The 21,455-nt window shown below is 38.2% G+C and overlaps 1 protein-coding gene across 1 annotated transcript in view; it reads right to left on the bottom strand.

Moving 5' to 3' along the window:
* Nucleotides 1–21,455, bottom strand: part of OCA2 (OCA2 melanosomal transmembrane protein) — a 556,217-nt gene that overhangs the window by 466,106 nt on the left and 68,656 nt on the right. The window contains exons 4-7 of the mRNA XM_027856659.1: nucleotides 14,445–14,502; nucleotides 12,709–12,781; nucleotides 3,689–3,852; nucleotides 1,691–1,773 (exon numbers count right to left, since the gene is read on the bottom strand). Coding sequence (XP_027712460.1) covers nucleotides 1,691–1,773; nucleotides 3,689–3,852; nucleotides 12,709–12,781; nucleotides 14,445–14,502 — 378 coding nt within the window. The remainder of the gene's footprint in view (nucleotides 1–1,690; nucleotides 1,774–3,688; nucleotides 3,853–12,708; nucleotides 12,782–14,444; nucleotides 14,503–21,455) is intronic.

Raw genomic sequence — 21,455 nt, 5'->3', positions numbered from 1 at the left:
GTTCTGGAAACTCTTAGGTCCCCTCTGATTCTTTTCTCTAGGCTAAATATGTCCAGTGCCTACAACTGGAAGAATGTACCCTACTGTCCTCATGTGACATGAACTCAAGACCCTCCTACCATCCTGATTGCCCTACTTTGGACACTAATGAAATTATCAATGTCCTTAAACCATTATGCCTAGAACCAAAAACAGTACTCCAGATGATGTCTGACGAGATCTGGTGAGTAATTATCATCTGACAAGATGTCTGGTGAGTAATTATCACCTCTCTAGTGTGAAAATTAAGCATCTTTCCACACAGCCCATGATCACATTAGTTTTTTTGTAATTCATCACACTAGTGATTCATACTGAGCTTGAAGTCCACTAAAAAGCCCCCAGGTCTCTTTCACAAATACTTTATTATGCCTCCCTATCTTGTATTTTGAAGTTGACTTTTTGTTTCCAAAAGTAAAATTTTACATTTGTCCCCATTGAATTTCTTCTTATTAGATTTACTCAACTAGTTAATAACTAGTTCCAGCTGGGTAATAACTTTTTGGGATCCTGATTCTATTATGTGATGATGAGATTCTAAAATGAACTCTGGTAGGAGGAAGGATGCAGAAATATAAGGAAGAAAAGGCTAAAGTTTAAAATAAAAGAATAAGGGAACATTCCAAAATTTCTTACAACATAGAATTCCTCAAAAGCAAAATAGGCTCATTTTTATTAGGAAGGTTCAGAATAAAAATGGAATCTGAATGTTGAAAAAGATGAAAATAATTTTCCTCAAACTCATTTCTTGGATTCTCTCATCATAATAATTAGCATAGACATAATGGTGATTTCTCCCTAGCCTCTAGTAATTGATGTATATTAAATCCCATGATGACAAAGATATTATACACTTTAATATTTCAGTCATCTGTGATTTCATTACGTGGGTACCTCCTCCAACAACATTGATTACAATGCCTGGAGGACTTAGTAAATAATCTCTAAGAGCTGCTGTGGATAGGTTTTTGTCACCTCCTAGACAAACTGGAGATGGGTTTCTTCGAATTTAACTAGGCTAATCCTCAGATAATAGATATACAATACATCATCACTTCTCCTCCCCCTTACCTGTTGTCTTGCCCCCTAGGAAAACATCCGTTCTGAAGTCCTGATCTCCTGATTGGTGATTCCCTCTGAAAGCTCTATTTTAGGAAAGATCTCAGTCATGCTTTACTTCACTCATGCCTGACATGCATTCTTTGAACTTCTCAGCCCCTTCCTACCACTTCCTTCATTTCCCGTATGTGTTTTGCCTTCCTCTAGTAGAATGTAAGCTTCTTGAGAGTATGGACTATCTTATCTGTATCCCCAGAGCTTAGCAGAGTGCCTGAAACATAGTAAGCACACAATAAATGCTCTATCTAGCCATCATATATATCACCAGTTTTGGGGGAGGGCTGGTAGGTTCTACCAGAGCTTGTTCTCTATTGATTTAACCTTCAAGAACTCAAGGTCATGCCCACCAGGACAAAGCATTTGAGTAGGACTTAGAGGGAGATAGAGAGATGAAGTGATTTTCCCAGGCGCACCTAGCTAAACAGAGGCTATGACAATTTATGATTAGAACTCATGCCCTTCTCTGTCTCACAATTTGGCATGCAGTAGTTCCCTCCTGCTTTTCTAAATTCCCATTTATCTGAGAACCAACCTGGTAATTATCTCAAAAGTCCTTGAAGTAACAGCTCGTTCATTTCTTCTAGAATTTAAAAAGATGGTCCAGTTATAGATGACCTAAAAAACAGTCGACAATCATCTTTCAGTGAAACATATTATGCAGTTATTTGGTTTATGAAGAATCTTTATTTCAGAAAAGGAAACCATTATGCAAAATTTTCGAGAAGAGAAAAAAATACTTATGAAGCCTTATCAATACCGGACTGCACATAGCCAAATGGTAATTGCAGGGCCATAAGTGTCATTCTTATGAGTTTGAACTGTCTGGATAGTTGATTGTGTGACTATTTCCAAAACCTATATAAGTCATTACAAATATGTTTATAAATAACTTGTCACCACCAAACAACTGACCAAGGGTCAATGATAGACTGAATAATAGTATGTAGGTACAAGTAAACTAACCAAGTAAAAGAAGGAAAGACCCTTCCATGTACCTAGTCTTATAGTTAGGAGAAAATGTGGTGAAGTAGAAAGAGTTCAGCATTGTATAGTCAAAGGACGTGGATTCAGATCCTACTTCTGCGAATGTGACCCTGGGGAAGTCACGTCACCTCCACGGGCATCAGTTTCCTCATTTTTAAGGGAGTTGAAGTAGACGACCTCTAAGGGCCCTCCCAACTCTAAGACTATGGTCCAGGTTGGGTATGATTTATTGGCAAGAATACGGAAATGTTTTTGAACCAGCATCTTATAATTGTATGCATCTTACAAAAGGTGGATGAAAGAATAAACATGTATAGAAGGTTTCACTCAATTGAGGGAGAGTTAATCACTATTACACCAAGCTGCCTTATTCTGAATTTTGTTGATTCTTGATAACCTCAGAGACTATGAATATTCAGCTATCCCACTGTGTCTGTTGCCTCACTTTGACCATGGGTTCTCAAGCAGGCAAAAGGTCAGAAAGACTCCTCAATGACAGAGAATTCCGGATCAATCTCTATCACTAGACACCCTGCAGTCAGCTATCTAAAGAAACACGCCATCATTTCATGGAAGACCACTAGTGGGCCCAGACATTGTACCATAGCATATCATAGTGTGTTTGAAACAGGGGGCTAGAGGTGATTATGAGTAAAGTGCACACATTCCTGAATATTCTTGCCAAGCAACGGCTTCAGTCAATTGAGTAATGAGTGTGGGTTCCTTTTCTTGATCCAAAACCAAATGTTGAGCAAAAGATCTGTAGAAACTTTTAAAATGTATAATATATATTATATATCATATATAGTTTATATTTTACATATTATTAACATATAAGATAAATTTTGAAAGTATCATAGACGTAGAAATACTGGTAGGTTAGAAATGGAATACAAAATATTCTTACTCTGAAAGGAATTAAAAGGAATATGATTTAAGAAATACAATCTACAAGTATTCTTTTTTTAAGCTTGTGTCATAATACAAAAATAATCACTACTATACATTTCTGATTTGTGCTTTGCTTTTCATGAGAAGATAAACTCAAGTCATTCTGTAAGCACTAAGATACTAATATGTAAGCAACCATAAGCAAATGGAAAATATGTAAGCCCTTCTCAGTAATGCAATTGTGTACAAGGACAATTTAATTACAGCACATGAATGCAGTCAGTACCCTTAAGAAAAATCTAATTAAGGTGCCTCCAATATGAATCACTACCACAAAGAAATACAAAACCTATAATATTCCTCTAAATTTCTCAATCAATTCATTCTTTGGGGAAAACTCATACAGCTGTCTGTTCACAGCAACATAGAGCCAAGGGTTGTGTAGTCACTTTACAAAGAACAGGAGAAAAAATATATTTTCCAGACAAGAAAAAGGTCTCAATGCAAATTGTTTGATGGCCGATGGTGTCATTACCTTACAATTCACAACCAAATCTTTTCAAAAATGAAACTTAATGTGATAAAAGTGGTTCAAACCTGAAAGAGATGTGACATCTTCTCAAGCAATTATTTTCATATAGCTCATCTTTATTACCTGTTGCTGTGGGCGCCTCCTTCGGGAGCCAGGGTCTTCTGACTGAGTAACTTCAACCACAATATGTTCTTCCGCTTGAGGCCGATTAACCACACCAACTATCAAGGACCCTGCCAGCTCTAACTTGAGTAGAGCAGAGTCACCAACATTTGTAAGATTCACAGCTGGTGCCCTGCTTGTTAAGGGATAAATGTCCAAAGGAGGGGAATAGTAGCACAGCACCTAAGAAACCCAAGGACTTGCCCCATTAGTATCAGCCATAGGGGTCATATTCACCTTCTACTTCAGATCACATCACACAAGTGCTTGATTTGAACAGAGGCAAAGATGCCACATCTCCTAGAATCCCTACCAATCCCCATTTTGCCATGCTGTATCTCCAAATATAGATTATAAAGTTGAGGAAAGAAACTTTTCTATCTCCTCAAAGCTCAAAGTTGAGTACTGAGGATTTAGAGGGTGGTAAATGAATGGACAAAGGAAGAAATGAATTAAAATCTCCACTACCATCCTTAAGGAGGTCAAACCTTTGTAAAAGGAGAAATCAAAAGGGGAGTTGAAAATGAGAATTCTGTCACTGACCCAAACCAGTGGTGTACATAGAGGCATAGAAATTATTGCAAATCATGGTTCTAAATATTATTTAGTAAGATATGAAACAATCTGTTATAAACTCCTTGCTACCTAAACATGGTATTAGATGCCTGGTACTTAATTGTATTTGACAATATCAAACAACCTATTGATATTTTATTGTATTCTAGTCTAAAAATAGTATTTATGTAGTACTTGAAGGTTTATAAAACACTTTACAAATATCTCATTTTATCCTAATAATAACTCTGGGAGGCAGACACTATTGTAATTCCTACAAGAAATTGAGGCAGACAGAGGTTAAGTGACTTGTCCAGGGTCACACAGCTACTGGATTTGAACTCAGGTCTTCCTAACTCCAGGTCCCACACTGTGCCACCTAGCTGCCTCTAGTTACAGCTCACTAACCTTGCACCCAGCAGAACATTAACTCTCAGAAAAGGAAGCAATAACCACGTATGTGGTTTGATCAAGGTGGAGTCTTTCTGTTGTTCTGGGAATCCTTGATTTATAACTTATTTATCCTTTGATGAGGGGGCAGCATCCCTAATGACCTTCAGTCTGGCATAGTACTTGGTATTCAGAAGGTACAGGGTCGACTGACAGAAGGTGCTGACAATGAAGTTAAAGACTCTGCTAAATGAAGATGTGAGAAGTGCCTCCTCTCTGGCAAGGGATTGTAGAGATTCCTGCAAGAGGAAAGGAGGCCAGAATAGGAAGGAGGTAAGTGGATTTCCCTTTTCTGTTTTGTTTTGTTTTGTTTTTCTGGTAAGCAGTTCAACAGTTGACAGAACTCTTCCTCTCCTCCTTTAGTTTCCTTTATTCTCTGGTGGCCCTTCTTTTCTTTTTTTTTAGAGGAAGTAGATCTTTGAGAGACAAGTCTGTAGTGAAGAGAGCCCAGGGTTTGGAGTCAGAGGAGTTGGATTCAAAACCCCATCTGGTTGAACTGGGTGATGTCTACAGCCCCTTCTCTAACTCCAGCAGCTCTGCCTCTGCCCCTCCATCCTCCTAAGTGGACTTCCAGAGGCCATGTGTGACAGAAGCTAGGGTGCTTACATGCCACTCCATATACTCTTTGATACAGTGTCCCCGGCCGCTTCACTTTTCCTTGAACGAGAAACTCCCCCTCCTGACTTCAGGCACTCTCACTGCTGTCCTTCATGCACAGCATGCTCTCCTTCCTCATCTCTACCCCTGGCTTCCCCAGCTTGCTTGGGGAATGTCCCACCTTCTACGGGATGCCTTTCCCAGTCACTCTTAATTTTAGCACCTTTCCTTTGTTAATTATTTCCCATTTATGCTGCATACAGCTTGTTTTTATGTAGTTGTTTGCATGTTGTCTCCCCCAATAGATTGTGAGCTTCTCAAAGCCTTTCTTTGTATCCCTACCACTATAGCACATAGTAGGCACTTAATAAATGTTTATTTATTTTGTTTATTGACTGAACTCCCTGCTACCACACTTCCTCACCTTCACACCATCCAGTTTCTGCCCTGTTACTGCTTGGGTGTCCACCTTTCAAACCAGATCTCCAGAGATGATGCCCTAAAGAAGTTAAGCCACTCAGCTATGAACTCTCTGGGACCATGCATCCTAATCTTCAGCCTGGCCATTTTTTCCTTGCCATTTCATACATATCCTACTCCCACCCCAACCCCAAATGTAATTAAATGATCATTAGGTGTGGCCAATAGAGTTTCTTTTTCTGCTCACCATCCCTATGACATCCCTATGATGTAACTTTCTAGATCAAAACATCCTTTTCTAGCCACTATTCTTTCATGTGTTATGTCCCACTTCCCCCACTCCAGCATTAAAATACAAAGTCCTGGAAGGACTATGTGAATTTTGTATTTGTATGCCAAGCACTTAACATGTGTTTGGCATGCAGTAAGCACTTAATAAGCTTTTTAATTCATTTATTCATCTATGTTAAGATATGTCTAATGGTACCTAGAATAGATATAGATTTGTAATCAAATTCCATTTTTTTGCTAATTCTCTCACAACATCTAGCTCAGAAAATACTTGTTGAGTGAATAACTGATTGATTAAAAGTAAGGAAATATGCAACATCTTGGTCCTCAATGTTAGAATCCATGGGGTTGGAAGAGAAGGGAGGAAACCACACAGGACAACATTATTAGATAAAAGATAAAAAATTAGGAATCATTAGTGTCCTTTAAAAATAGATCCCCTTGGAGCAAATTAATACATCCATATTTTCTCTGTCCATGAAGAGATTCCATTCAAGACAGAACAATGCCCGTAGTTCCTATAGTTTTCTAAAGGCTTGGAGTCTAAGTGAAAGGGGAAAGGATAGGGAATAGTTTAATGTATTGTATTTTCCTTCTTTTTTACATATTCACAAACCCAGCATTGAGTTTTAAACGATGGCTGGAAATATACGCCTTTAAGAAGGAAAGGCATTAATTAACCTGCCTACTGAGGTCTGCTGACCCCTCTCCTTGGCCTGATAACCTAAGGCTTCTCTGACAAATTCTTCCTTGCAGCCAGTACAGCCAACAATTTCTCAACAATGAGCTTCAGGTGCAGGTAATTGTGGTGGTTTCCTTTTATACAATACTTCTCAAATAAATCCCACAATTACTGAGATGACACATTGAGCCTGGAACAAAAGAAACATGAGATTTCTGTGGGGTTGGGGAAAGTGGCTTTGTTATTTCCTGGGTCACTTTCTCATGAAGAAACTTTTCCCCATCAAAGCAAAATTGCTTATTGTGGGATCTTGCACAAGGCGCTTCCACCCACCATCAAATCCAGATCAAAGTTGTGAATTAACATCATCACTGACCTTGACCAGAAGCTGACAAAAGAAACAGCAAGATTGCTATTTCACTAAGAAACAATAAACACAAAAATATCCATTGCCCTGTCATGACCAACACTGAGAAACCTAAAGAACTTCGGCATTTTTTTTTCTACTAAGCAATTACAAGACTTCCAGCTAAGGCTTGAGAGCAGCCATATCCACTACCACCTTGCCCTGGAGGTTAGTTTCAAAGCTTCCTCTCCCCATATCTATCATAGATAAACCTTTAAAGTAAATTCTGGATTACTCAGGATAAAGGCAGGGAAGTTTATTTATAGCAGGGAGTAGACAAAAGAAAGGGGAAACTGGAATTGAGCCCTGAATGAGCAGAATTTCTGCTTTTTGATAAATGCCTTTTCATTCATTCACTCATTCCTTCATTCTCTGTTTTTCTTTCTCTGTCTCTATCCCCCCCACCCACCCACTTCAGAAGCCATCATTCTGTTTTACTAAACTCACTTATTTTTCCTTCTTTTTGATCCACCCATGAATCACCCCAACTGCAATCTTACTAGACTTTTATCTATCTGTACAGCTCTTCCTTCCATTTTCTACTAACCTACCTCAAGTTTCCAAAACATTGTAAAGGGGAGAAATTTGTCTATAGAATCTACCTGATCTCTCCTCCAGTTCTAAACAAGACTCACTTAAACCATTCCGACTAGATGGCATAATACTAGATTTATGAAGAAAATCAAAAAAGGAAATTAAACAGGTAATTTTCATAAAATTCTTTATAATAAAGAGTGGCACGTTGCAAATCTGCAGCAGGTACATCAGTGGTATCTTTAACTAACCTTACTATCAGAGAGATGTTGATTTATTCAGAGAATAACTTCTTTCAGCAAGATAATTTTAATAAGTCCTTAAAGTGAAATAATAATCCCAACAGTAAAAGACTCTGCCTTATTCTTTTTTTTGGGGGGGGTAGGCAATGGGGTTAAGTGACTTGCCCAGGGTCAGACAGCTAGTAAGTGTTATGTGTCTGAGGCCAGATTTGAACTCAGCTCCTCCTGACTCCAGGGTCGGTGTTCTATCCACTGTGCCACCTAGCTGCCCCTCTGCCTGATTCTTGATTTCTTTTCTTTTTAACTTTTTTTTTGAACTGGATATTCCTATCTCACCCCAGGTGGAAGTATAGGGACCACTTACATATTCACCAGCATGGAAGCTTTGACCTGATCAGTTTTTCCAACCTTGGCTGGTTCATCCTTGTCTTGTCACTCTGGCAAGCCTCTGAGTCCAGGGGTTTCACAATATTGGCACCAGACTAAGCTACTCAATTGGCTTTTAGCCCTCCCCAACAAGCAATGTTGTCTAAACTCTGTTAGACTCCTTCAGCCTCCACTGCTGGTAGCTGCTCCACCACCAGCTTTTGTGTCACCATAGGCTGGCAGCTCACTGTGGCTCCTCCGGCTGAGCAGGAGACATTAGTGATGGCAGAGGTTGGGAATAATGCATCATAGCTATCAAATTCCATAAATCTTCAATATCTCCATGATGTCTGCCTACTCCATCTATGCCCTTTAAGAAGACTTCCTGTGCCACAGCTGCACTGAAGGCATAATTGTAGCCTTGTATTTAACAAGACTGTCTCCCTGGAGAACCATCTTTGATGTAAGGCTGGAAATAGCTTGTCTTTAAATTCCATCTCTTAATTTTCTGTGTTGTTGCTCTTTAGAGGAACACCAAGAAACCATGAACAGCTTTCTGTTGTTCCATCATTCAGGCATTTTGATTGTGTCTGATTCTTCATGACCCCATTTGGGGTTTTCTTGGCAGCAATACTGGAGTGGTTTGCCATTTTTTTTCCATAGCTCATTTTACAGATGAGGAAACTGAGGCAAACAGGCTTAAGTGACTTGCCTAGGGTTACACAGCTAGTAAGTGTCTGAGGCACTAAAATATTTCTTTTCTATGTTTCCTTCCAATTCAAAATCTTATGATCCTAATTTTCTTGAGCCACTCTTGGAGAGGATAACATTTTTCCATTATCTCCTAAAATTCCCACATTCCCCTTCCTACCAATCCCTATACCCCCTCAAATTTAAAAAAAAAAATCCATAGACAGCATTTATTTGTCTGACTGAAGACCATCTCTGACTAGACATAACCTCTGGTTTCAGTTTTTTGGGATTTTTTAGTCTATTTGGAGCACTAAATTAAAAAAATAAAAACACTTCTTCCCCAATTCCCTTGTGGAAGTCATAAAGAAGACATATCAGTTTGTTCTCCTAAGAGCCTTAGTTGAAAGAATGCTCCACCATGACAGTTTCCCTTGAGGTCCAGAGGTAAGCTCAGAGTTTTTAGAAGTATATTTCCTATTTGCAAGAGAATCAAGAAGGTTAAAGGGATGAGTAGCAAAAGTGGGTCATATTCATAGAAATGTTCAGTTTTCTTGAAGGTAAAGGTTGTTTAAACCCTGAAGCTAAGACAGAATTTTAAAGCTCCGAAGCATAAATAAAAAATCAAGAAAACCTTCAACCAAGTACTAGGGTAAAGAGACCTGAAGAACTGGTTACGGGAAAAGTCACCCAAAGCATGTTCATAATGAGTTCAGAAGAAATGGTGTCTCTTTTCCTGGGAAAAAGAACAAAATTGAGTCTTGCTTCCAGAGTCTCTCTAGATCCCAAGAGTACATAGGTTTGATAGTATTGTGGACACTGAAAGGGTTCGATGACTTCTCCATTTTTTTGTTGCTATCGTTAAGTTGTTTCAGTCATGTCCTACTCTTCATGACTCCATTTGGGGTTCTCTTGGCAAAGATACTGGAGTGGTTTGCCCCTTATTCAGCTCATTTTACAGATGAGGAAACTGAGGCAAAAAGGAGGAAGTGACTTGCCCAAGTTCACACAGCGAGTAAGTGTCTGAGGCCAGATTTGAACTCAGAAAGATGAGTCTTACTGACTTCAGGCACTCTATCCACTGGGCCACCTAGGGATCAAAGATAATGAGTACTTCTAATAAATCAGTTCACTATTAATGTAAAAAATTGCTGACCAGAAAACCACACCTAGATGTGCAGGAACTCCTGGAGCAAACTTAATTCATTTAAAAGGTAGCCTAAGTATACAATAGTAGTAATATTGTTTGCAGAACAACTGTGAATGACTGTTGTTTTGAATATTATAAATACTCAAATCAGCTACAAAGGACCTATGAAGGAAGATACTATCCACCTCTGGAAAAGAACTGATAAACAGAAATGTGTATAGTATGATTTTACATCTATATACATATCTGTATCTAATGGTGGACTTCTCTGGTGCAGAGTGGGGAGGGAGGGAGAAAAAAATAAAAAGTGCATAGCAGAACACAAAAGAAAACTGAGAAAGAAGCACAGAAAAGCAGGGTAGCTTTGAAAAGACTGTTTTTATGTAGTATTTTTATGTATATTTTTATATAGTATTTATTACATAGTTTTTTTAAAAGTAAACTGAGAAATGAAGATTTATGGTTTCATATTGAATCATCTCTTTGAGTTGTGCCGTATAAATGGAATTTTTTTTGTTCTTTTGTATTTAAGTTCAAAATTATTTTAAAATTTTTTAAAACACAGCTTAGGTTAAAGAGAAGCTGTTGCTATTGTAAAAGCTGCAAGGAGTCTTTATAAAATGTGTGGGCTTTCTTTCCTCCTGTCAGCAAAGGTGTAGTGGGCTACAGGTGGTGCTGAATGTCGTAAATGTGGTTGCTAGAATAGTTTATGTTTCTTTGTCATAATGGCAGGTTTATGGCATTGGGTTTACAGAAAAGGGACAGTAGTGTGAAAAAAAATAAACAATAAGCATTGAGAAAACATTTTTAAGTGTTTAATGTCTGCTTACCAGAAGGTTTGTTATTAATCTGGTTTTCCCAACTGTATTGTAAGCTCCTTGAGACCAAAGACCAGATTTTATCCTTTTGTATCCCTCACATTACCTAATACAACATTGGGCACATAGTCAGTGTTCAATAAAAAAGTAGAAAATGCAGTTCAAGTTATTGGTAGGTCTTAATAAGAGGGTAAATATGTAGAAAATATATCAAGATAAATTAGTAAAAAGAAAACTGAAGAGAGGGTAACTAATGTCCCTACACATACCCCTGAGAGCAAGTATGCTATTATAGCACAATATGACTATTGATGTTCATAATGATGACTTTGACTCATCAAGAAAATGCTACATTACACTGGGCAGAGAGTTTTATAAGACACAGCAGTAAAGAAACATTTTATAAAATAGTTAAAATATATGGACTTTAAAATAATAACTAATGTGAAGAATCCTAAAAATTAAATTATGTGGAATTCCCTGATAATGACACTGATGGTGCCTTCTGGCCCTATGGGACTTTTTATTTTGTGAGTAATAGCAGTGTTTTAAAAGGTCATTTTCTGCTGGAGGGTTTTCCATCTCACATTAAATTTTTTATATTTCCAACTTAAAAGTATACCAAGAAAAATGCCAAGATACCAAGAAATACAAAAGACGCCAACAAAAAAAAAAACCATCACTGAGAATACTAAATGCATCATTTCTCTATTAAAATGTAATTACCTCAAATGTTTCACATCATGGTAGTCATCCCAAATATTATTTACCATCAAACCTTCAGCCTATTGGTATCATCTGTCTAGCTCAGGTAATAAGAAGGTGTTAAGTTATTGAAGTCAGGTTCAGGAATAAGACTATGTTGCAGGCAGTTGTTCATTTAAGTTCATTTTTCAAACGGTTTACATGTTCAAAGTTGACAGCATGGGAGAATTCAATATAATTTCTTTTTCAATACCAAGAAACTACTCCAACATGGCAAAGGAGAATTCAAATTGCAAAAGCCATCACTATTATTTATGTTTTCTGGTGTCTCTACCAGTTCACCCAACATTGAGAAAGAAAGAGAAATGGTTTAAGTTTGACTGTTGGGACAAGAAGAGTTATCTTGCCATAAAGTACTGACATTAACAAGATGACTCCGGAGTACAGGGAAGATATAATGCATAGACTACAAGGGAAACCTTGCAAGGGGTTTAGAATTCAATTCAAAACCGGGTCTTTTTTATTGGTTTTTATCACAGATAACAGCATTTACTGCCTTTGTTTCCCTCATCTCTCTTGCCAAGACTTATTTCCTTTCTAGGATCTAGGTAGCATTATACTCCATTGTAAATACTGACCTCAGCTTATATTTTAGAGGTACTATTCTTTTCTCATTAATGCACATAGGTTTCTACAACCTCTCAAGACTTAGAGCATTATGAACCAGATTTATATTCAGACTTCAAAATATGCACAAGGCTATTTAAAGACAGGCACCAATAATTGCAGCTATGAGAGAAGAATTTTGAAACTTCTATACAGTGCTGGCTCTCTGCATGACTTTTCACAATTTAATCAACTGCTATAGGAGTTCTCCCTCCCCTCATGTTGTTTAAAATATGTCACATTTCACCAAGTAGTCTGCTACAAATGTGCATGAGCAGACTCTTTAGGTAGAAGAATCATAATCTATGCTGTGAACTTCAAAGGAAAGTGATATATTTTCACATGGTCTGCAATTCTCTACAATTCTCATCTGCTGGTGACTGAAAAACTCAGTGCATATTTTGGATACAGTAGCTTTCCAGAGGTGACACAGCCAACATCTGCCAGGATTTTCCATGATCTGGATATGTGCTAAATAAAATCTGGAATAATTAGAAAACAAAATTATAAGTAAACACCTTAACTAAGATGATTCAATTTCAATTTAACAAATATTCATTAAACACTATTGACAAGGCACTACGCTAGTCAATGCGGCAGGTATGTTAATGAAATGATAGCAATGGCATTTAAATAATCTTGTCAACAGATGCAAAATAGTATAATAATGTTATTAATTTATGGATCTAAAATTTTCCAACTTATTCTCACTTGCTCTTTTTTTGAGAATCTGCAACACATTTAGCTACAGTGAACTCTGATGACTGATCAACAATTACTTTACATTACAAAATAAATCAACAGCAAAGAGCAAAGATCCTGCAACAAAAATTAAGCCTCCAAATACTGATGAAGTAATTTTCCTATAATTCAGAGTCAATTAAGAAGATGATCAATTTAACGGCTATAAGAAAGATGGAAGTGGCCCTCCCATCTAGCAAGATTGAATGAGACTTATGAACCTCTAAGACATTGCATATATGCTATAACCCAAACAAGTACACCAGACTGATGACCTGATATCTCAAGTTTTGAAACAAAGACTGCTAATATTATTCTGGGCAAATATCTATTTGACACAAAAAGCCTCATCTACAGAGAGAGTGACAAAAGAACACACAGCAAGTTACAGTCAGCTTTCAATCAAGCATGAGTGGTTTATTAACAGTAAAAAAAAAAAAAAATTAAAATCACAGCCTTGTTTCTACCTGTCATTCAATATATGTCCATGAGACTTCCCTTTCTCCACAGTCCCTATATCATCAGTTGATGAAATGAAAATCCATCAAGAAATGAAAATTAATTTGAATGTTAACTTCTTGTTGTTCGGTCATTTCAGTCATATCTGACTCTTCATGACCCCAGTGGGGTTTTCTTGGCAAAGATCCTAGAGTGCTTTGTCATTTCCTTCTCCAGCTCATCTTACAGATGAGGAAACTGAGGCAAACAGGGTTGAGACTTGCTTAGGGTCACATAGGTAGTAAGTATCTGAGGTCAGATTTGAACTCAGGAAGATGATAAGTCCTCCAAGTCTAGGGCTCTATGCACTGTGCCCCCTAGCTGCCCAATATTAGCTTAATAAAATCTTAATTAGGAAGTTAAATCTGCATGGGGAAAATTATCTAAATCCTTTTGAAACACCATAAAATGCTTCTTAGATTGCCCGCTATTTGGGACACCAATGGCCTCCATTCATGCAGATGCTCAAGACCTGATCATATTCCAAAGGACCATAGAATGAACAGGAAAGCCACAAATTGAGGACATGGCATTTTCACCCAACATGAGGCTCTATCAATGTTAAAAATCTGTGTTGCTCTAGCTAACTCAAAAAAAAAAAAAAAACCCCAAGACTTAGCATGTTCTCTGAAGAAGTGTGGTGCAGTGGACAGAACACTGGACTTGGTGTCAGGAATACTATATTGGATACTTACTAGTTCTGTGACTCTAGATTGCCTCATTGATTAAATGGAGATAAAAATGGCACCTATTTCACAGGGTTGTTGGGAGGATCCAGTGAGATAACATACAAAGGACCTTAAAAATGTTAACTACTACTATGGCTGAAGGATCTGATGAAAAACCTAGATGAAGCCATATAATTATTGGCACTCTAGGTCAAAATTTCCAAATGCCAATACTTACAGAACATACAACTCCAAAGATAAAAAGGCCGGTGACTTTCAAACATCTTAAGCAGCTTCTGAAATAAAAGAAACACACTTCTTAGAGACACATTAAGATGGAAATCCACACAGCAGTTTTGCTGAAACACCAAGTACTGGCTGAGATGATCAATTTTTTTCTTCTTCTTCAATACTTCAAGGGTCTATAATGTTGTCAGTGCGACTGCTCCCTCCACCAGTGCAGATTGCAATCACTTTATAATTTAATAAATGGCCTTCCAGAGTTTCTGTAGCCAAAATCATTCATCATTTTGCAGCCAAGTGTTTGCCTCTGCCTGAGCTAGGCTGGTCCTCTGAACAAACACATAACAGTTCATCACCAGCCTTGGTGATGGTCTGGTCAGTCTGATCTTCATCTTAAAGAAATGGCTCAAAGAATGTACGAAATAAAATTGGGACGATGACTTTAAAAAGCAGTGAATTACTTCTGAATTTAATGCCTTTTTTAAAGAGAGATTTGATCAAGACTTACTTGGGGAAAACTAAAGATTTTAAACCCTAAAAAAATCCTTTTAGGCAGCTAGGTGGCACAGTGGATTGAGAGCTGAGCTAGTCAGCAGTACTTCGTACAAATCCAACCTCAGAAAGTTATTACTTGTGTGACTAGGAAAATCACCAAACTTCTATTTGCCTCAATTTCCTCCACTGTAAAGTAAGAATAATAATAGCATCCTCCTAGGATTGTTATGAGGACCAAAGGAGATAATATTTGTAAATTGCTTAACATAATATTTGCTGTATAATAAACACTTAATAAATGCTCCTTTCCTTCTTTATGGGCCTTTAGTTTTAGATAAAATTATATTTTGAGGGATTTTGCTGTTTGTTGTTGTTTTTGAGACGTTTAAGTCGAGTTCAACTCTTTATGACATCATTTGGGGTTTTCTTGGCAAAGATGATTAGAATGGTTTGCCATTTCCTTCTCCAGTCCATTGATGAGGAAACTGAGGTAAACAGGATTAAATGAATTGCCCAGAGTCACACAGCTGTTAAGTGTCTGAAGCCAGATTTGGTTTTTTGTTTGTTTTTTTTTATGTTTATTTATTTTAATTAATTTATATTGATTTATCAACAATCACTTCCATAAGCTTTTGAGTTTTAAATTTTTCCCCCTCCCTCCCCACCTCCCTCCCCAAGATGGCACCCGATCTGATATAGGCTATACATATACATTCCTATTAAACATATTTTCACATTAGTGATGCTGTAAGGAAGAATTAGAACCATTAGGAGGAACCACCAGAAAGAGGAAACAAAACACAACAGAAGAAAAAAATAGCAAATAGTATGCTTCGATCTGCATTCAAACTCCTTAGTTCTTTCTTTGGACATGGATAGCATTTTCCATCATGAGGCTTTTGGAGATGTCTTAGATCCTTGCATTGCTGAGAAGGGCTAAGTCTATCAATATTATGAGGCCAGATTTGAATTCAGGAAGATGAGTCTTCCTGCTTCCAAGCCCAGAGCTCTAACGAGACACTGCATTACCTATCTGCCCTTTTGGGGGGATGTTAGAAGCCAACCTAAAGTATTTTAAAGACTTGAATTTTTAGGGGCAGCTAGGTGGTGCAGTGGATAGAGCACCGGCCCTGAAGTCAGGAGGAACTGAGTTCAAATTCGGCCTCAGACCAAACACTTGTCATGTACTAGCTGTGTGACCTTGGGCAAGTCATTTAACCTGATTGCCTCACTCAAAAAAAAAAAAAACTTGAATTTTCTAAATAACCACATTAAAAATTGTATATTTGCTTCATGGTTTTAATTTTTTTTATTCTTTTCCATATTTCCTAAAAGATATGACTGTGAAATTACTTCACAAGATGTAGTGGAAATAACTCTATTTTCAAATGCTGGTTTAATTAAAATACACTAGCCAAATATTCTACCTGGTTCAAAGCCAAATAATATCTCAAGGATGAAATGACCACTCCTCAATTTGACTGACATCACCACCTACATTAGCAAAGCTTTTTAAGAATATACTAGTTTGGAGGCACAGCCAAGATGGCAGAGTGAAAGCAGGGACTCGCCTGAGCTTTCCCCCCCAAACCCTTCTAAATACCTGTGAAAATGGCTCTAAACAAATTCTAGAGCAGCAGAACCCACAAAAGACGGAGTGAAACAAATTTCCAGCCCAAGACAACCTGGAAGATCGACAGGAAAGGTGTGTTGCATCAGGCTGGGAGAGTCCAGCGCAGGCCCTGCCCGCACAGATTGGGCCTGAGGGAACCTGGAGCAGGCCTCAGGGGACTGAATCACTGGTAGCTGTGGTGTTTTCCAGATTTCTCAACCCACAAATGCCAAAAAACTTAGAAGATCACTAGTAAAGGTCTGTCGGACCTGGGTGAGAATGCAGCACAGTCCAACCCCAGCCCCAGCGTAGCCCTGGGTCAGCAGCAGTGGCAGTGGCAGCAGCTGCTTCCAGAGCTCTCAGCCCACATATGGTAAGTGGATCAAACAACCGGTCAGAAGATCACAAGGATCTCTTGGCTGGCACTGAGGCAGGATTCCATTGCTTTTCCCATACTTGGATTTAGGTCACAGTCCTGGGTGGCAGTCCTGGGGCCAGAAGCACTAGCATAGCAGAGCTTGCAGCAACAATGGAGAGGGGACCCTTCTCACAGTTCCAGGGCAGAAAAGAGTGCTTGTGGTCACTCACAGCCCACAGGCCAGGAGAGGAGTAAATACCTCTCCTCAGATCATCCCCTTGGAAGAACTGAAAAGTAACAGGTCCCTAGAAGTATCCCTGAAAACAGCTGCACAAAACCCCTAAAGCTTGGGACAGTGTGCCCTCCACACTGGTAGCAGAGCCCTACCTAAAGAAAGAGTTAAAAAGAGTTTAAAAGTCAAGTAATTGGCTGGGGAAATGAGCAAACAGTGGGGGGAAAAAAAACTCAGACTACAGAATCTTATTTTGGTGACAAGGAAGATCAAAAATACAATCAAAAGAAGACAACGAAGTCAAAGTTCCTACATCCAAAGCCTCCAAGAAAAATATGAATCGATCTCAGGCCATGGAAGAGCTCAGTTTCTACATTAAGGGATCAGAGGGCTTGGAATATGATATTCTGGAGGAGGTAGGATTACAACCAAGGATCACCTGCCCAGCAAAACTGAGGGGGGAAATGGGGGGGGGGAATTAATATTCAATGAAATAGAGGAATTTAACGCATTCTTGAGATGCCAGAGCTAAATAGAAAAATTGACTTTCAAATACAAGAGTCAATAGAAACATGAAAAGGTAAACAGGAAAGAGAAATCATAAGGGACTTATTAAAGTTGAACTGTTTACATTCCTCCATAGTAGGATGATATTTGTAACTCAAGACCTTTCACATTACTAGGGTAGTTGGAGGGAATATATAAAGACAGGGGGCACACAGTGAGTTGAATATGAGGGGATGATAAAAAATAAAGGGTGAGAGAAGAATATACTGGAAGAAGGAGAAAGGGAGAGGTAGAATGGGGTAAATTATCTCACATAGAAGAGGCAAGAAAAAGCTTTTACCGTGGAGGGGAAGAAGGGGGAGGTGAGAGGGAATGAGTGAACCTTACTCTCATTGGATTTGGCTTAAGGAGGGAATAACATACACACTCCATTGGGTATGGAAATCTATCTTACCCTACAAGAAAGTGTGGGGGGGAGGAATGGGGGGGTGATAGAAGGGCGGGCAGATTGGGGAAAAGGGTAATCAGAAACACTTTTGAGGAGGGACAGGATCAAAGGAGAGAATAGAATAAAAGGGAGGCGAGATAGAATGGAGGGAAGTATACTTATCTTTCACAACATGATTATTATGGAAGTGTTTTGCATGACTACACATGTATAACTTATATTGAATTGCTTGCCTTCTCAATGAGGGTGGATGGGGAGGGAGGAAGGGAGAGAATCTGGAACTCAAAGTTTTAAAAACGAATGTTAGAAATTGTTTTTACATGTAATAGGGAAATAAGATACACAGGCAATGGGGTATAGAAATCTATGCTGCCCTACAGGAAAATAGAAAGGGAAGGGGATAAGAGAATGGGGGATGGGGGGATGGTGACAGAAGGGAGGGCAGATTGGGAGAAGGGCCATTCAGAATGCATGCCGTCATGGGGTGGGGGGAGGGGAAAGAATGGGAGAAAATTTTAAAATCAAAATCTTGGAAGTAAACGTTGAAAACTAAAAATAAATAAATAAATAAATTTTTAAAAGAATATACTAGTTTGTATCCCCAGCTTAGCTCAACGCCCTGGCACATAGTAGACACTTAATAAATACTTATGGATTGAGCAATTGATTGATAAGTTGCTAGTGTCCTTTCTCTGGAAATAATTTGTGTATATTTTATATTTAATTTTCTTTGTGATTGTCATTTCCAAAAATGTTAGCTCAGAGACTATTTTGTTTTGTCGTTGCATCCCCAGAAGTTAGTACAGTACCTACCTACGTGCTTAAAAAATTCTTTAAGTATCAAAAAATACATATACTAGGCAGACCTCTTTAACTATTCTGCCCATCTGATAAAGCATCATCAACCTTAATCCAACAGTTTTTCCAAGACCTTCTGAACCTTTGCAAATGTTAAGACCTTATTCAACATTCTTTCAGATTTAATGCATTTGATAAATTACCATTCCACACTTCCAAAATTATGTTTCAACAGTTCTTATTTAAATGGGAATCATAATGACATTTCTTTTTAAAAATATGAGGCATTAATTGAACTACTTCAAGTTCAGTACCACTCATTCCCACATAACTCAAATACACACAACAGCAGAGTTGACAAGCTAAAAAGATTTTTTAAGTCACTTTATTTTTCATGTGTAGCACTTTGTAGACATGTCAAGCCAAAGACAACAATGTCATTTTTAATACTATAGGCTCAAGCATGTTTTGTCCTCATTTTAAGTGGTATTAAATAATTTTAAGTTCTATTGCTTCCTCGTAGGATATAAGTATACTGTATGATGAACTTTAAGACGTGCTTAACTATGACAAGGAACCAAGGGAGCATCTCTAATCAGAGGGCTAATAGAATATTAGAGGGGGAAGGAAACTTAGTGATCCCCTCATTTTTAAGATAAGAAAACCAAGTCCCAGAATAATGAAATAACTTGCCAAAGGTTCCACTGCCAAATTATTTTTCAACATATTAAGGTCGAATCTACATACACAAAAGGCCTTATGCAGAAAGCAGGATTTGAGCCGAGTCTTAAAGAAAACCAGAAAAATTAAGAGGCAGAGGGGAGGAGGGAAAGTGCTCCAGGCAGAGGGGAGAACCCGTGCAAAATGCAGTTAGAAGAATTGGATGAGAAATCACAAGTAAACAAGTAGATCTGGATTGTCCAGTAGATATGGGAGAGATGGGGTAAATGTTCATCCCAGGGATTAGGGGTTCTAAACTCTCTTTGTGTCATGGCCCCCTTTGTTAGTCTAGTGAAGCCTATGGTTCTCTTCTCAAAACTATTTTCAAATGCATAAAATATAGAAGATTACAAAGGAAGTTCTTTATACTGAAAAAAAGTTGTCAAATATTTTAAACGTTCATAGATCCCTGGGTTAAGATCCCCTACTCTAGATAATTTATGAAGAGTCCACAATTCTGTAACAGTATGCTTTAGCCCTCATCTATAGTCACAGTAAACATTCCTGTTGTATTAGATAGGGAGCCAGCCTTTCAATAAGGAAATCCCTGGTTCAGGTTCCCCCTCTGAAATGCCCTAACTCTGACCTTGGGCAAATCACTTACCCATTCAATGCCCATGAACAATTCTGTAAGACTAGAAGCTGCTAACCAGGTGTTGCTTTTCATTGATGGGGGGATTTCCCTTACTGGGAGTTCCCTATGCCAATAAGTCTTGTCTAAATAACAACAACACAACAAGTTTTAGTGTTCAAGATTCTGAAAAATGCTCCAAAATTTATTTTTAGTTCAATTTTCAGAAGAATCTTATGAGATAAATGAAGCAGAAATTGTTATCCCCATTTCAAAATTGAGGAAATGGGCATAGAGAGACTATACTACTTGTCTCCTGTCACCTAAGTAATTAGTAGTTTAATAGATAAGCAAAGCAATAGAACCTGGGTCTCCATACTCTCTTGTGCTCTTCACAAAAGATAACATGTCCTCTCCCTCAATAGCCACAGCTTCTGCTTTGCTCCTTATAGAAGTACAAGAGGAAGAAAAATGCATCTTCCTTCAGCAGCACTACCAGTTACCCCAACTCCCCCAAATATAAATTCCAAAGAAAATTGTAACAAAAATGAAGGAGGGAGAGAGGAAAGGTGTAAGGAAAGGAGGAAAGTTAAGATGGTCCTTTAGACTCTCATAAGATAAATCTGAATTCATGAGGGTCCCCCATCCCTGCTGTACACAATCCAGCTATACTTGTCTAGTTGAGATTTCTCATCCACTTCTCCCAACTCTGCATTTTGCACTGGCTATCTCCTCTACCTGGGAAGCTTTCCCTCCTTACCTCTGTCTCCTAGTTTTCCTGGTCTCCTTTAAGACTCAGCTCAAATCCCTCCTTCTGCATGAATTTGTGGAAAGCAGGCATAATTTTTAGGGGAAAATGCATTGGGGCCAGATGAACACTCAGACTGAGGATAATAGAAACAGGCAGGTTGTTTTCTCCTGGGTAATAGAAGGAAGGGACATAACACAGCCCAATCTTGGGACAAATTAGATCCATAGTCACACATGTAAAGCAAGCCTAGGATATGATCAGGAACAATTTTCTTTCAGCTAAATTAGCTAAAGACTAAGTCTCTAACTCAGACTACCAGGAGATAATTTATATTACATATATGGTATGTAAGTATCATGTGATTACTAAAAATTATGGGAAAGTAATGTAAATCCCCTCATCAATCTCTAGACTTCTCATCCTCTGCTGCATTCTCACCCTGCAGATGTCTTAACCACTGTGGTTCCCTCCTTCTGTTGAAGAGTTCTAGCCTAGAGCCTCCATTTCAGCAAGT

This window comes from Vombatus ursinus, unplaced genomic scaffold (genome assembly GCF_900497805.2).
Source record: "Vombatus ursinus unplaced genomic scaffold, bare-nosed wombat genome assembly UNPS02011591.1, whole genome shotgun sequence".
NCBI classification, from domain to species: domain Eukaryota; kingdom Metazoa; phylum Chordata; class Mammalia; order Diprotodontia; family Vombatidae; genus Vombatus; species Vombatus ursinus.
Note: the sequence above shows the minus strand (reverse complement) of the source record. Positions and strands in the feature narration are given on the sequence as shown.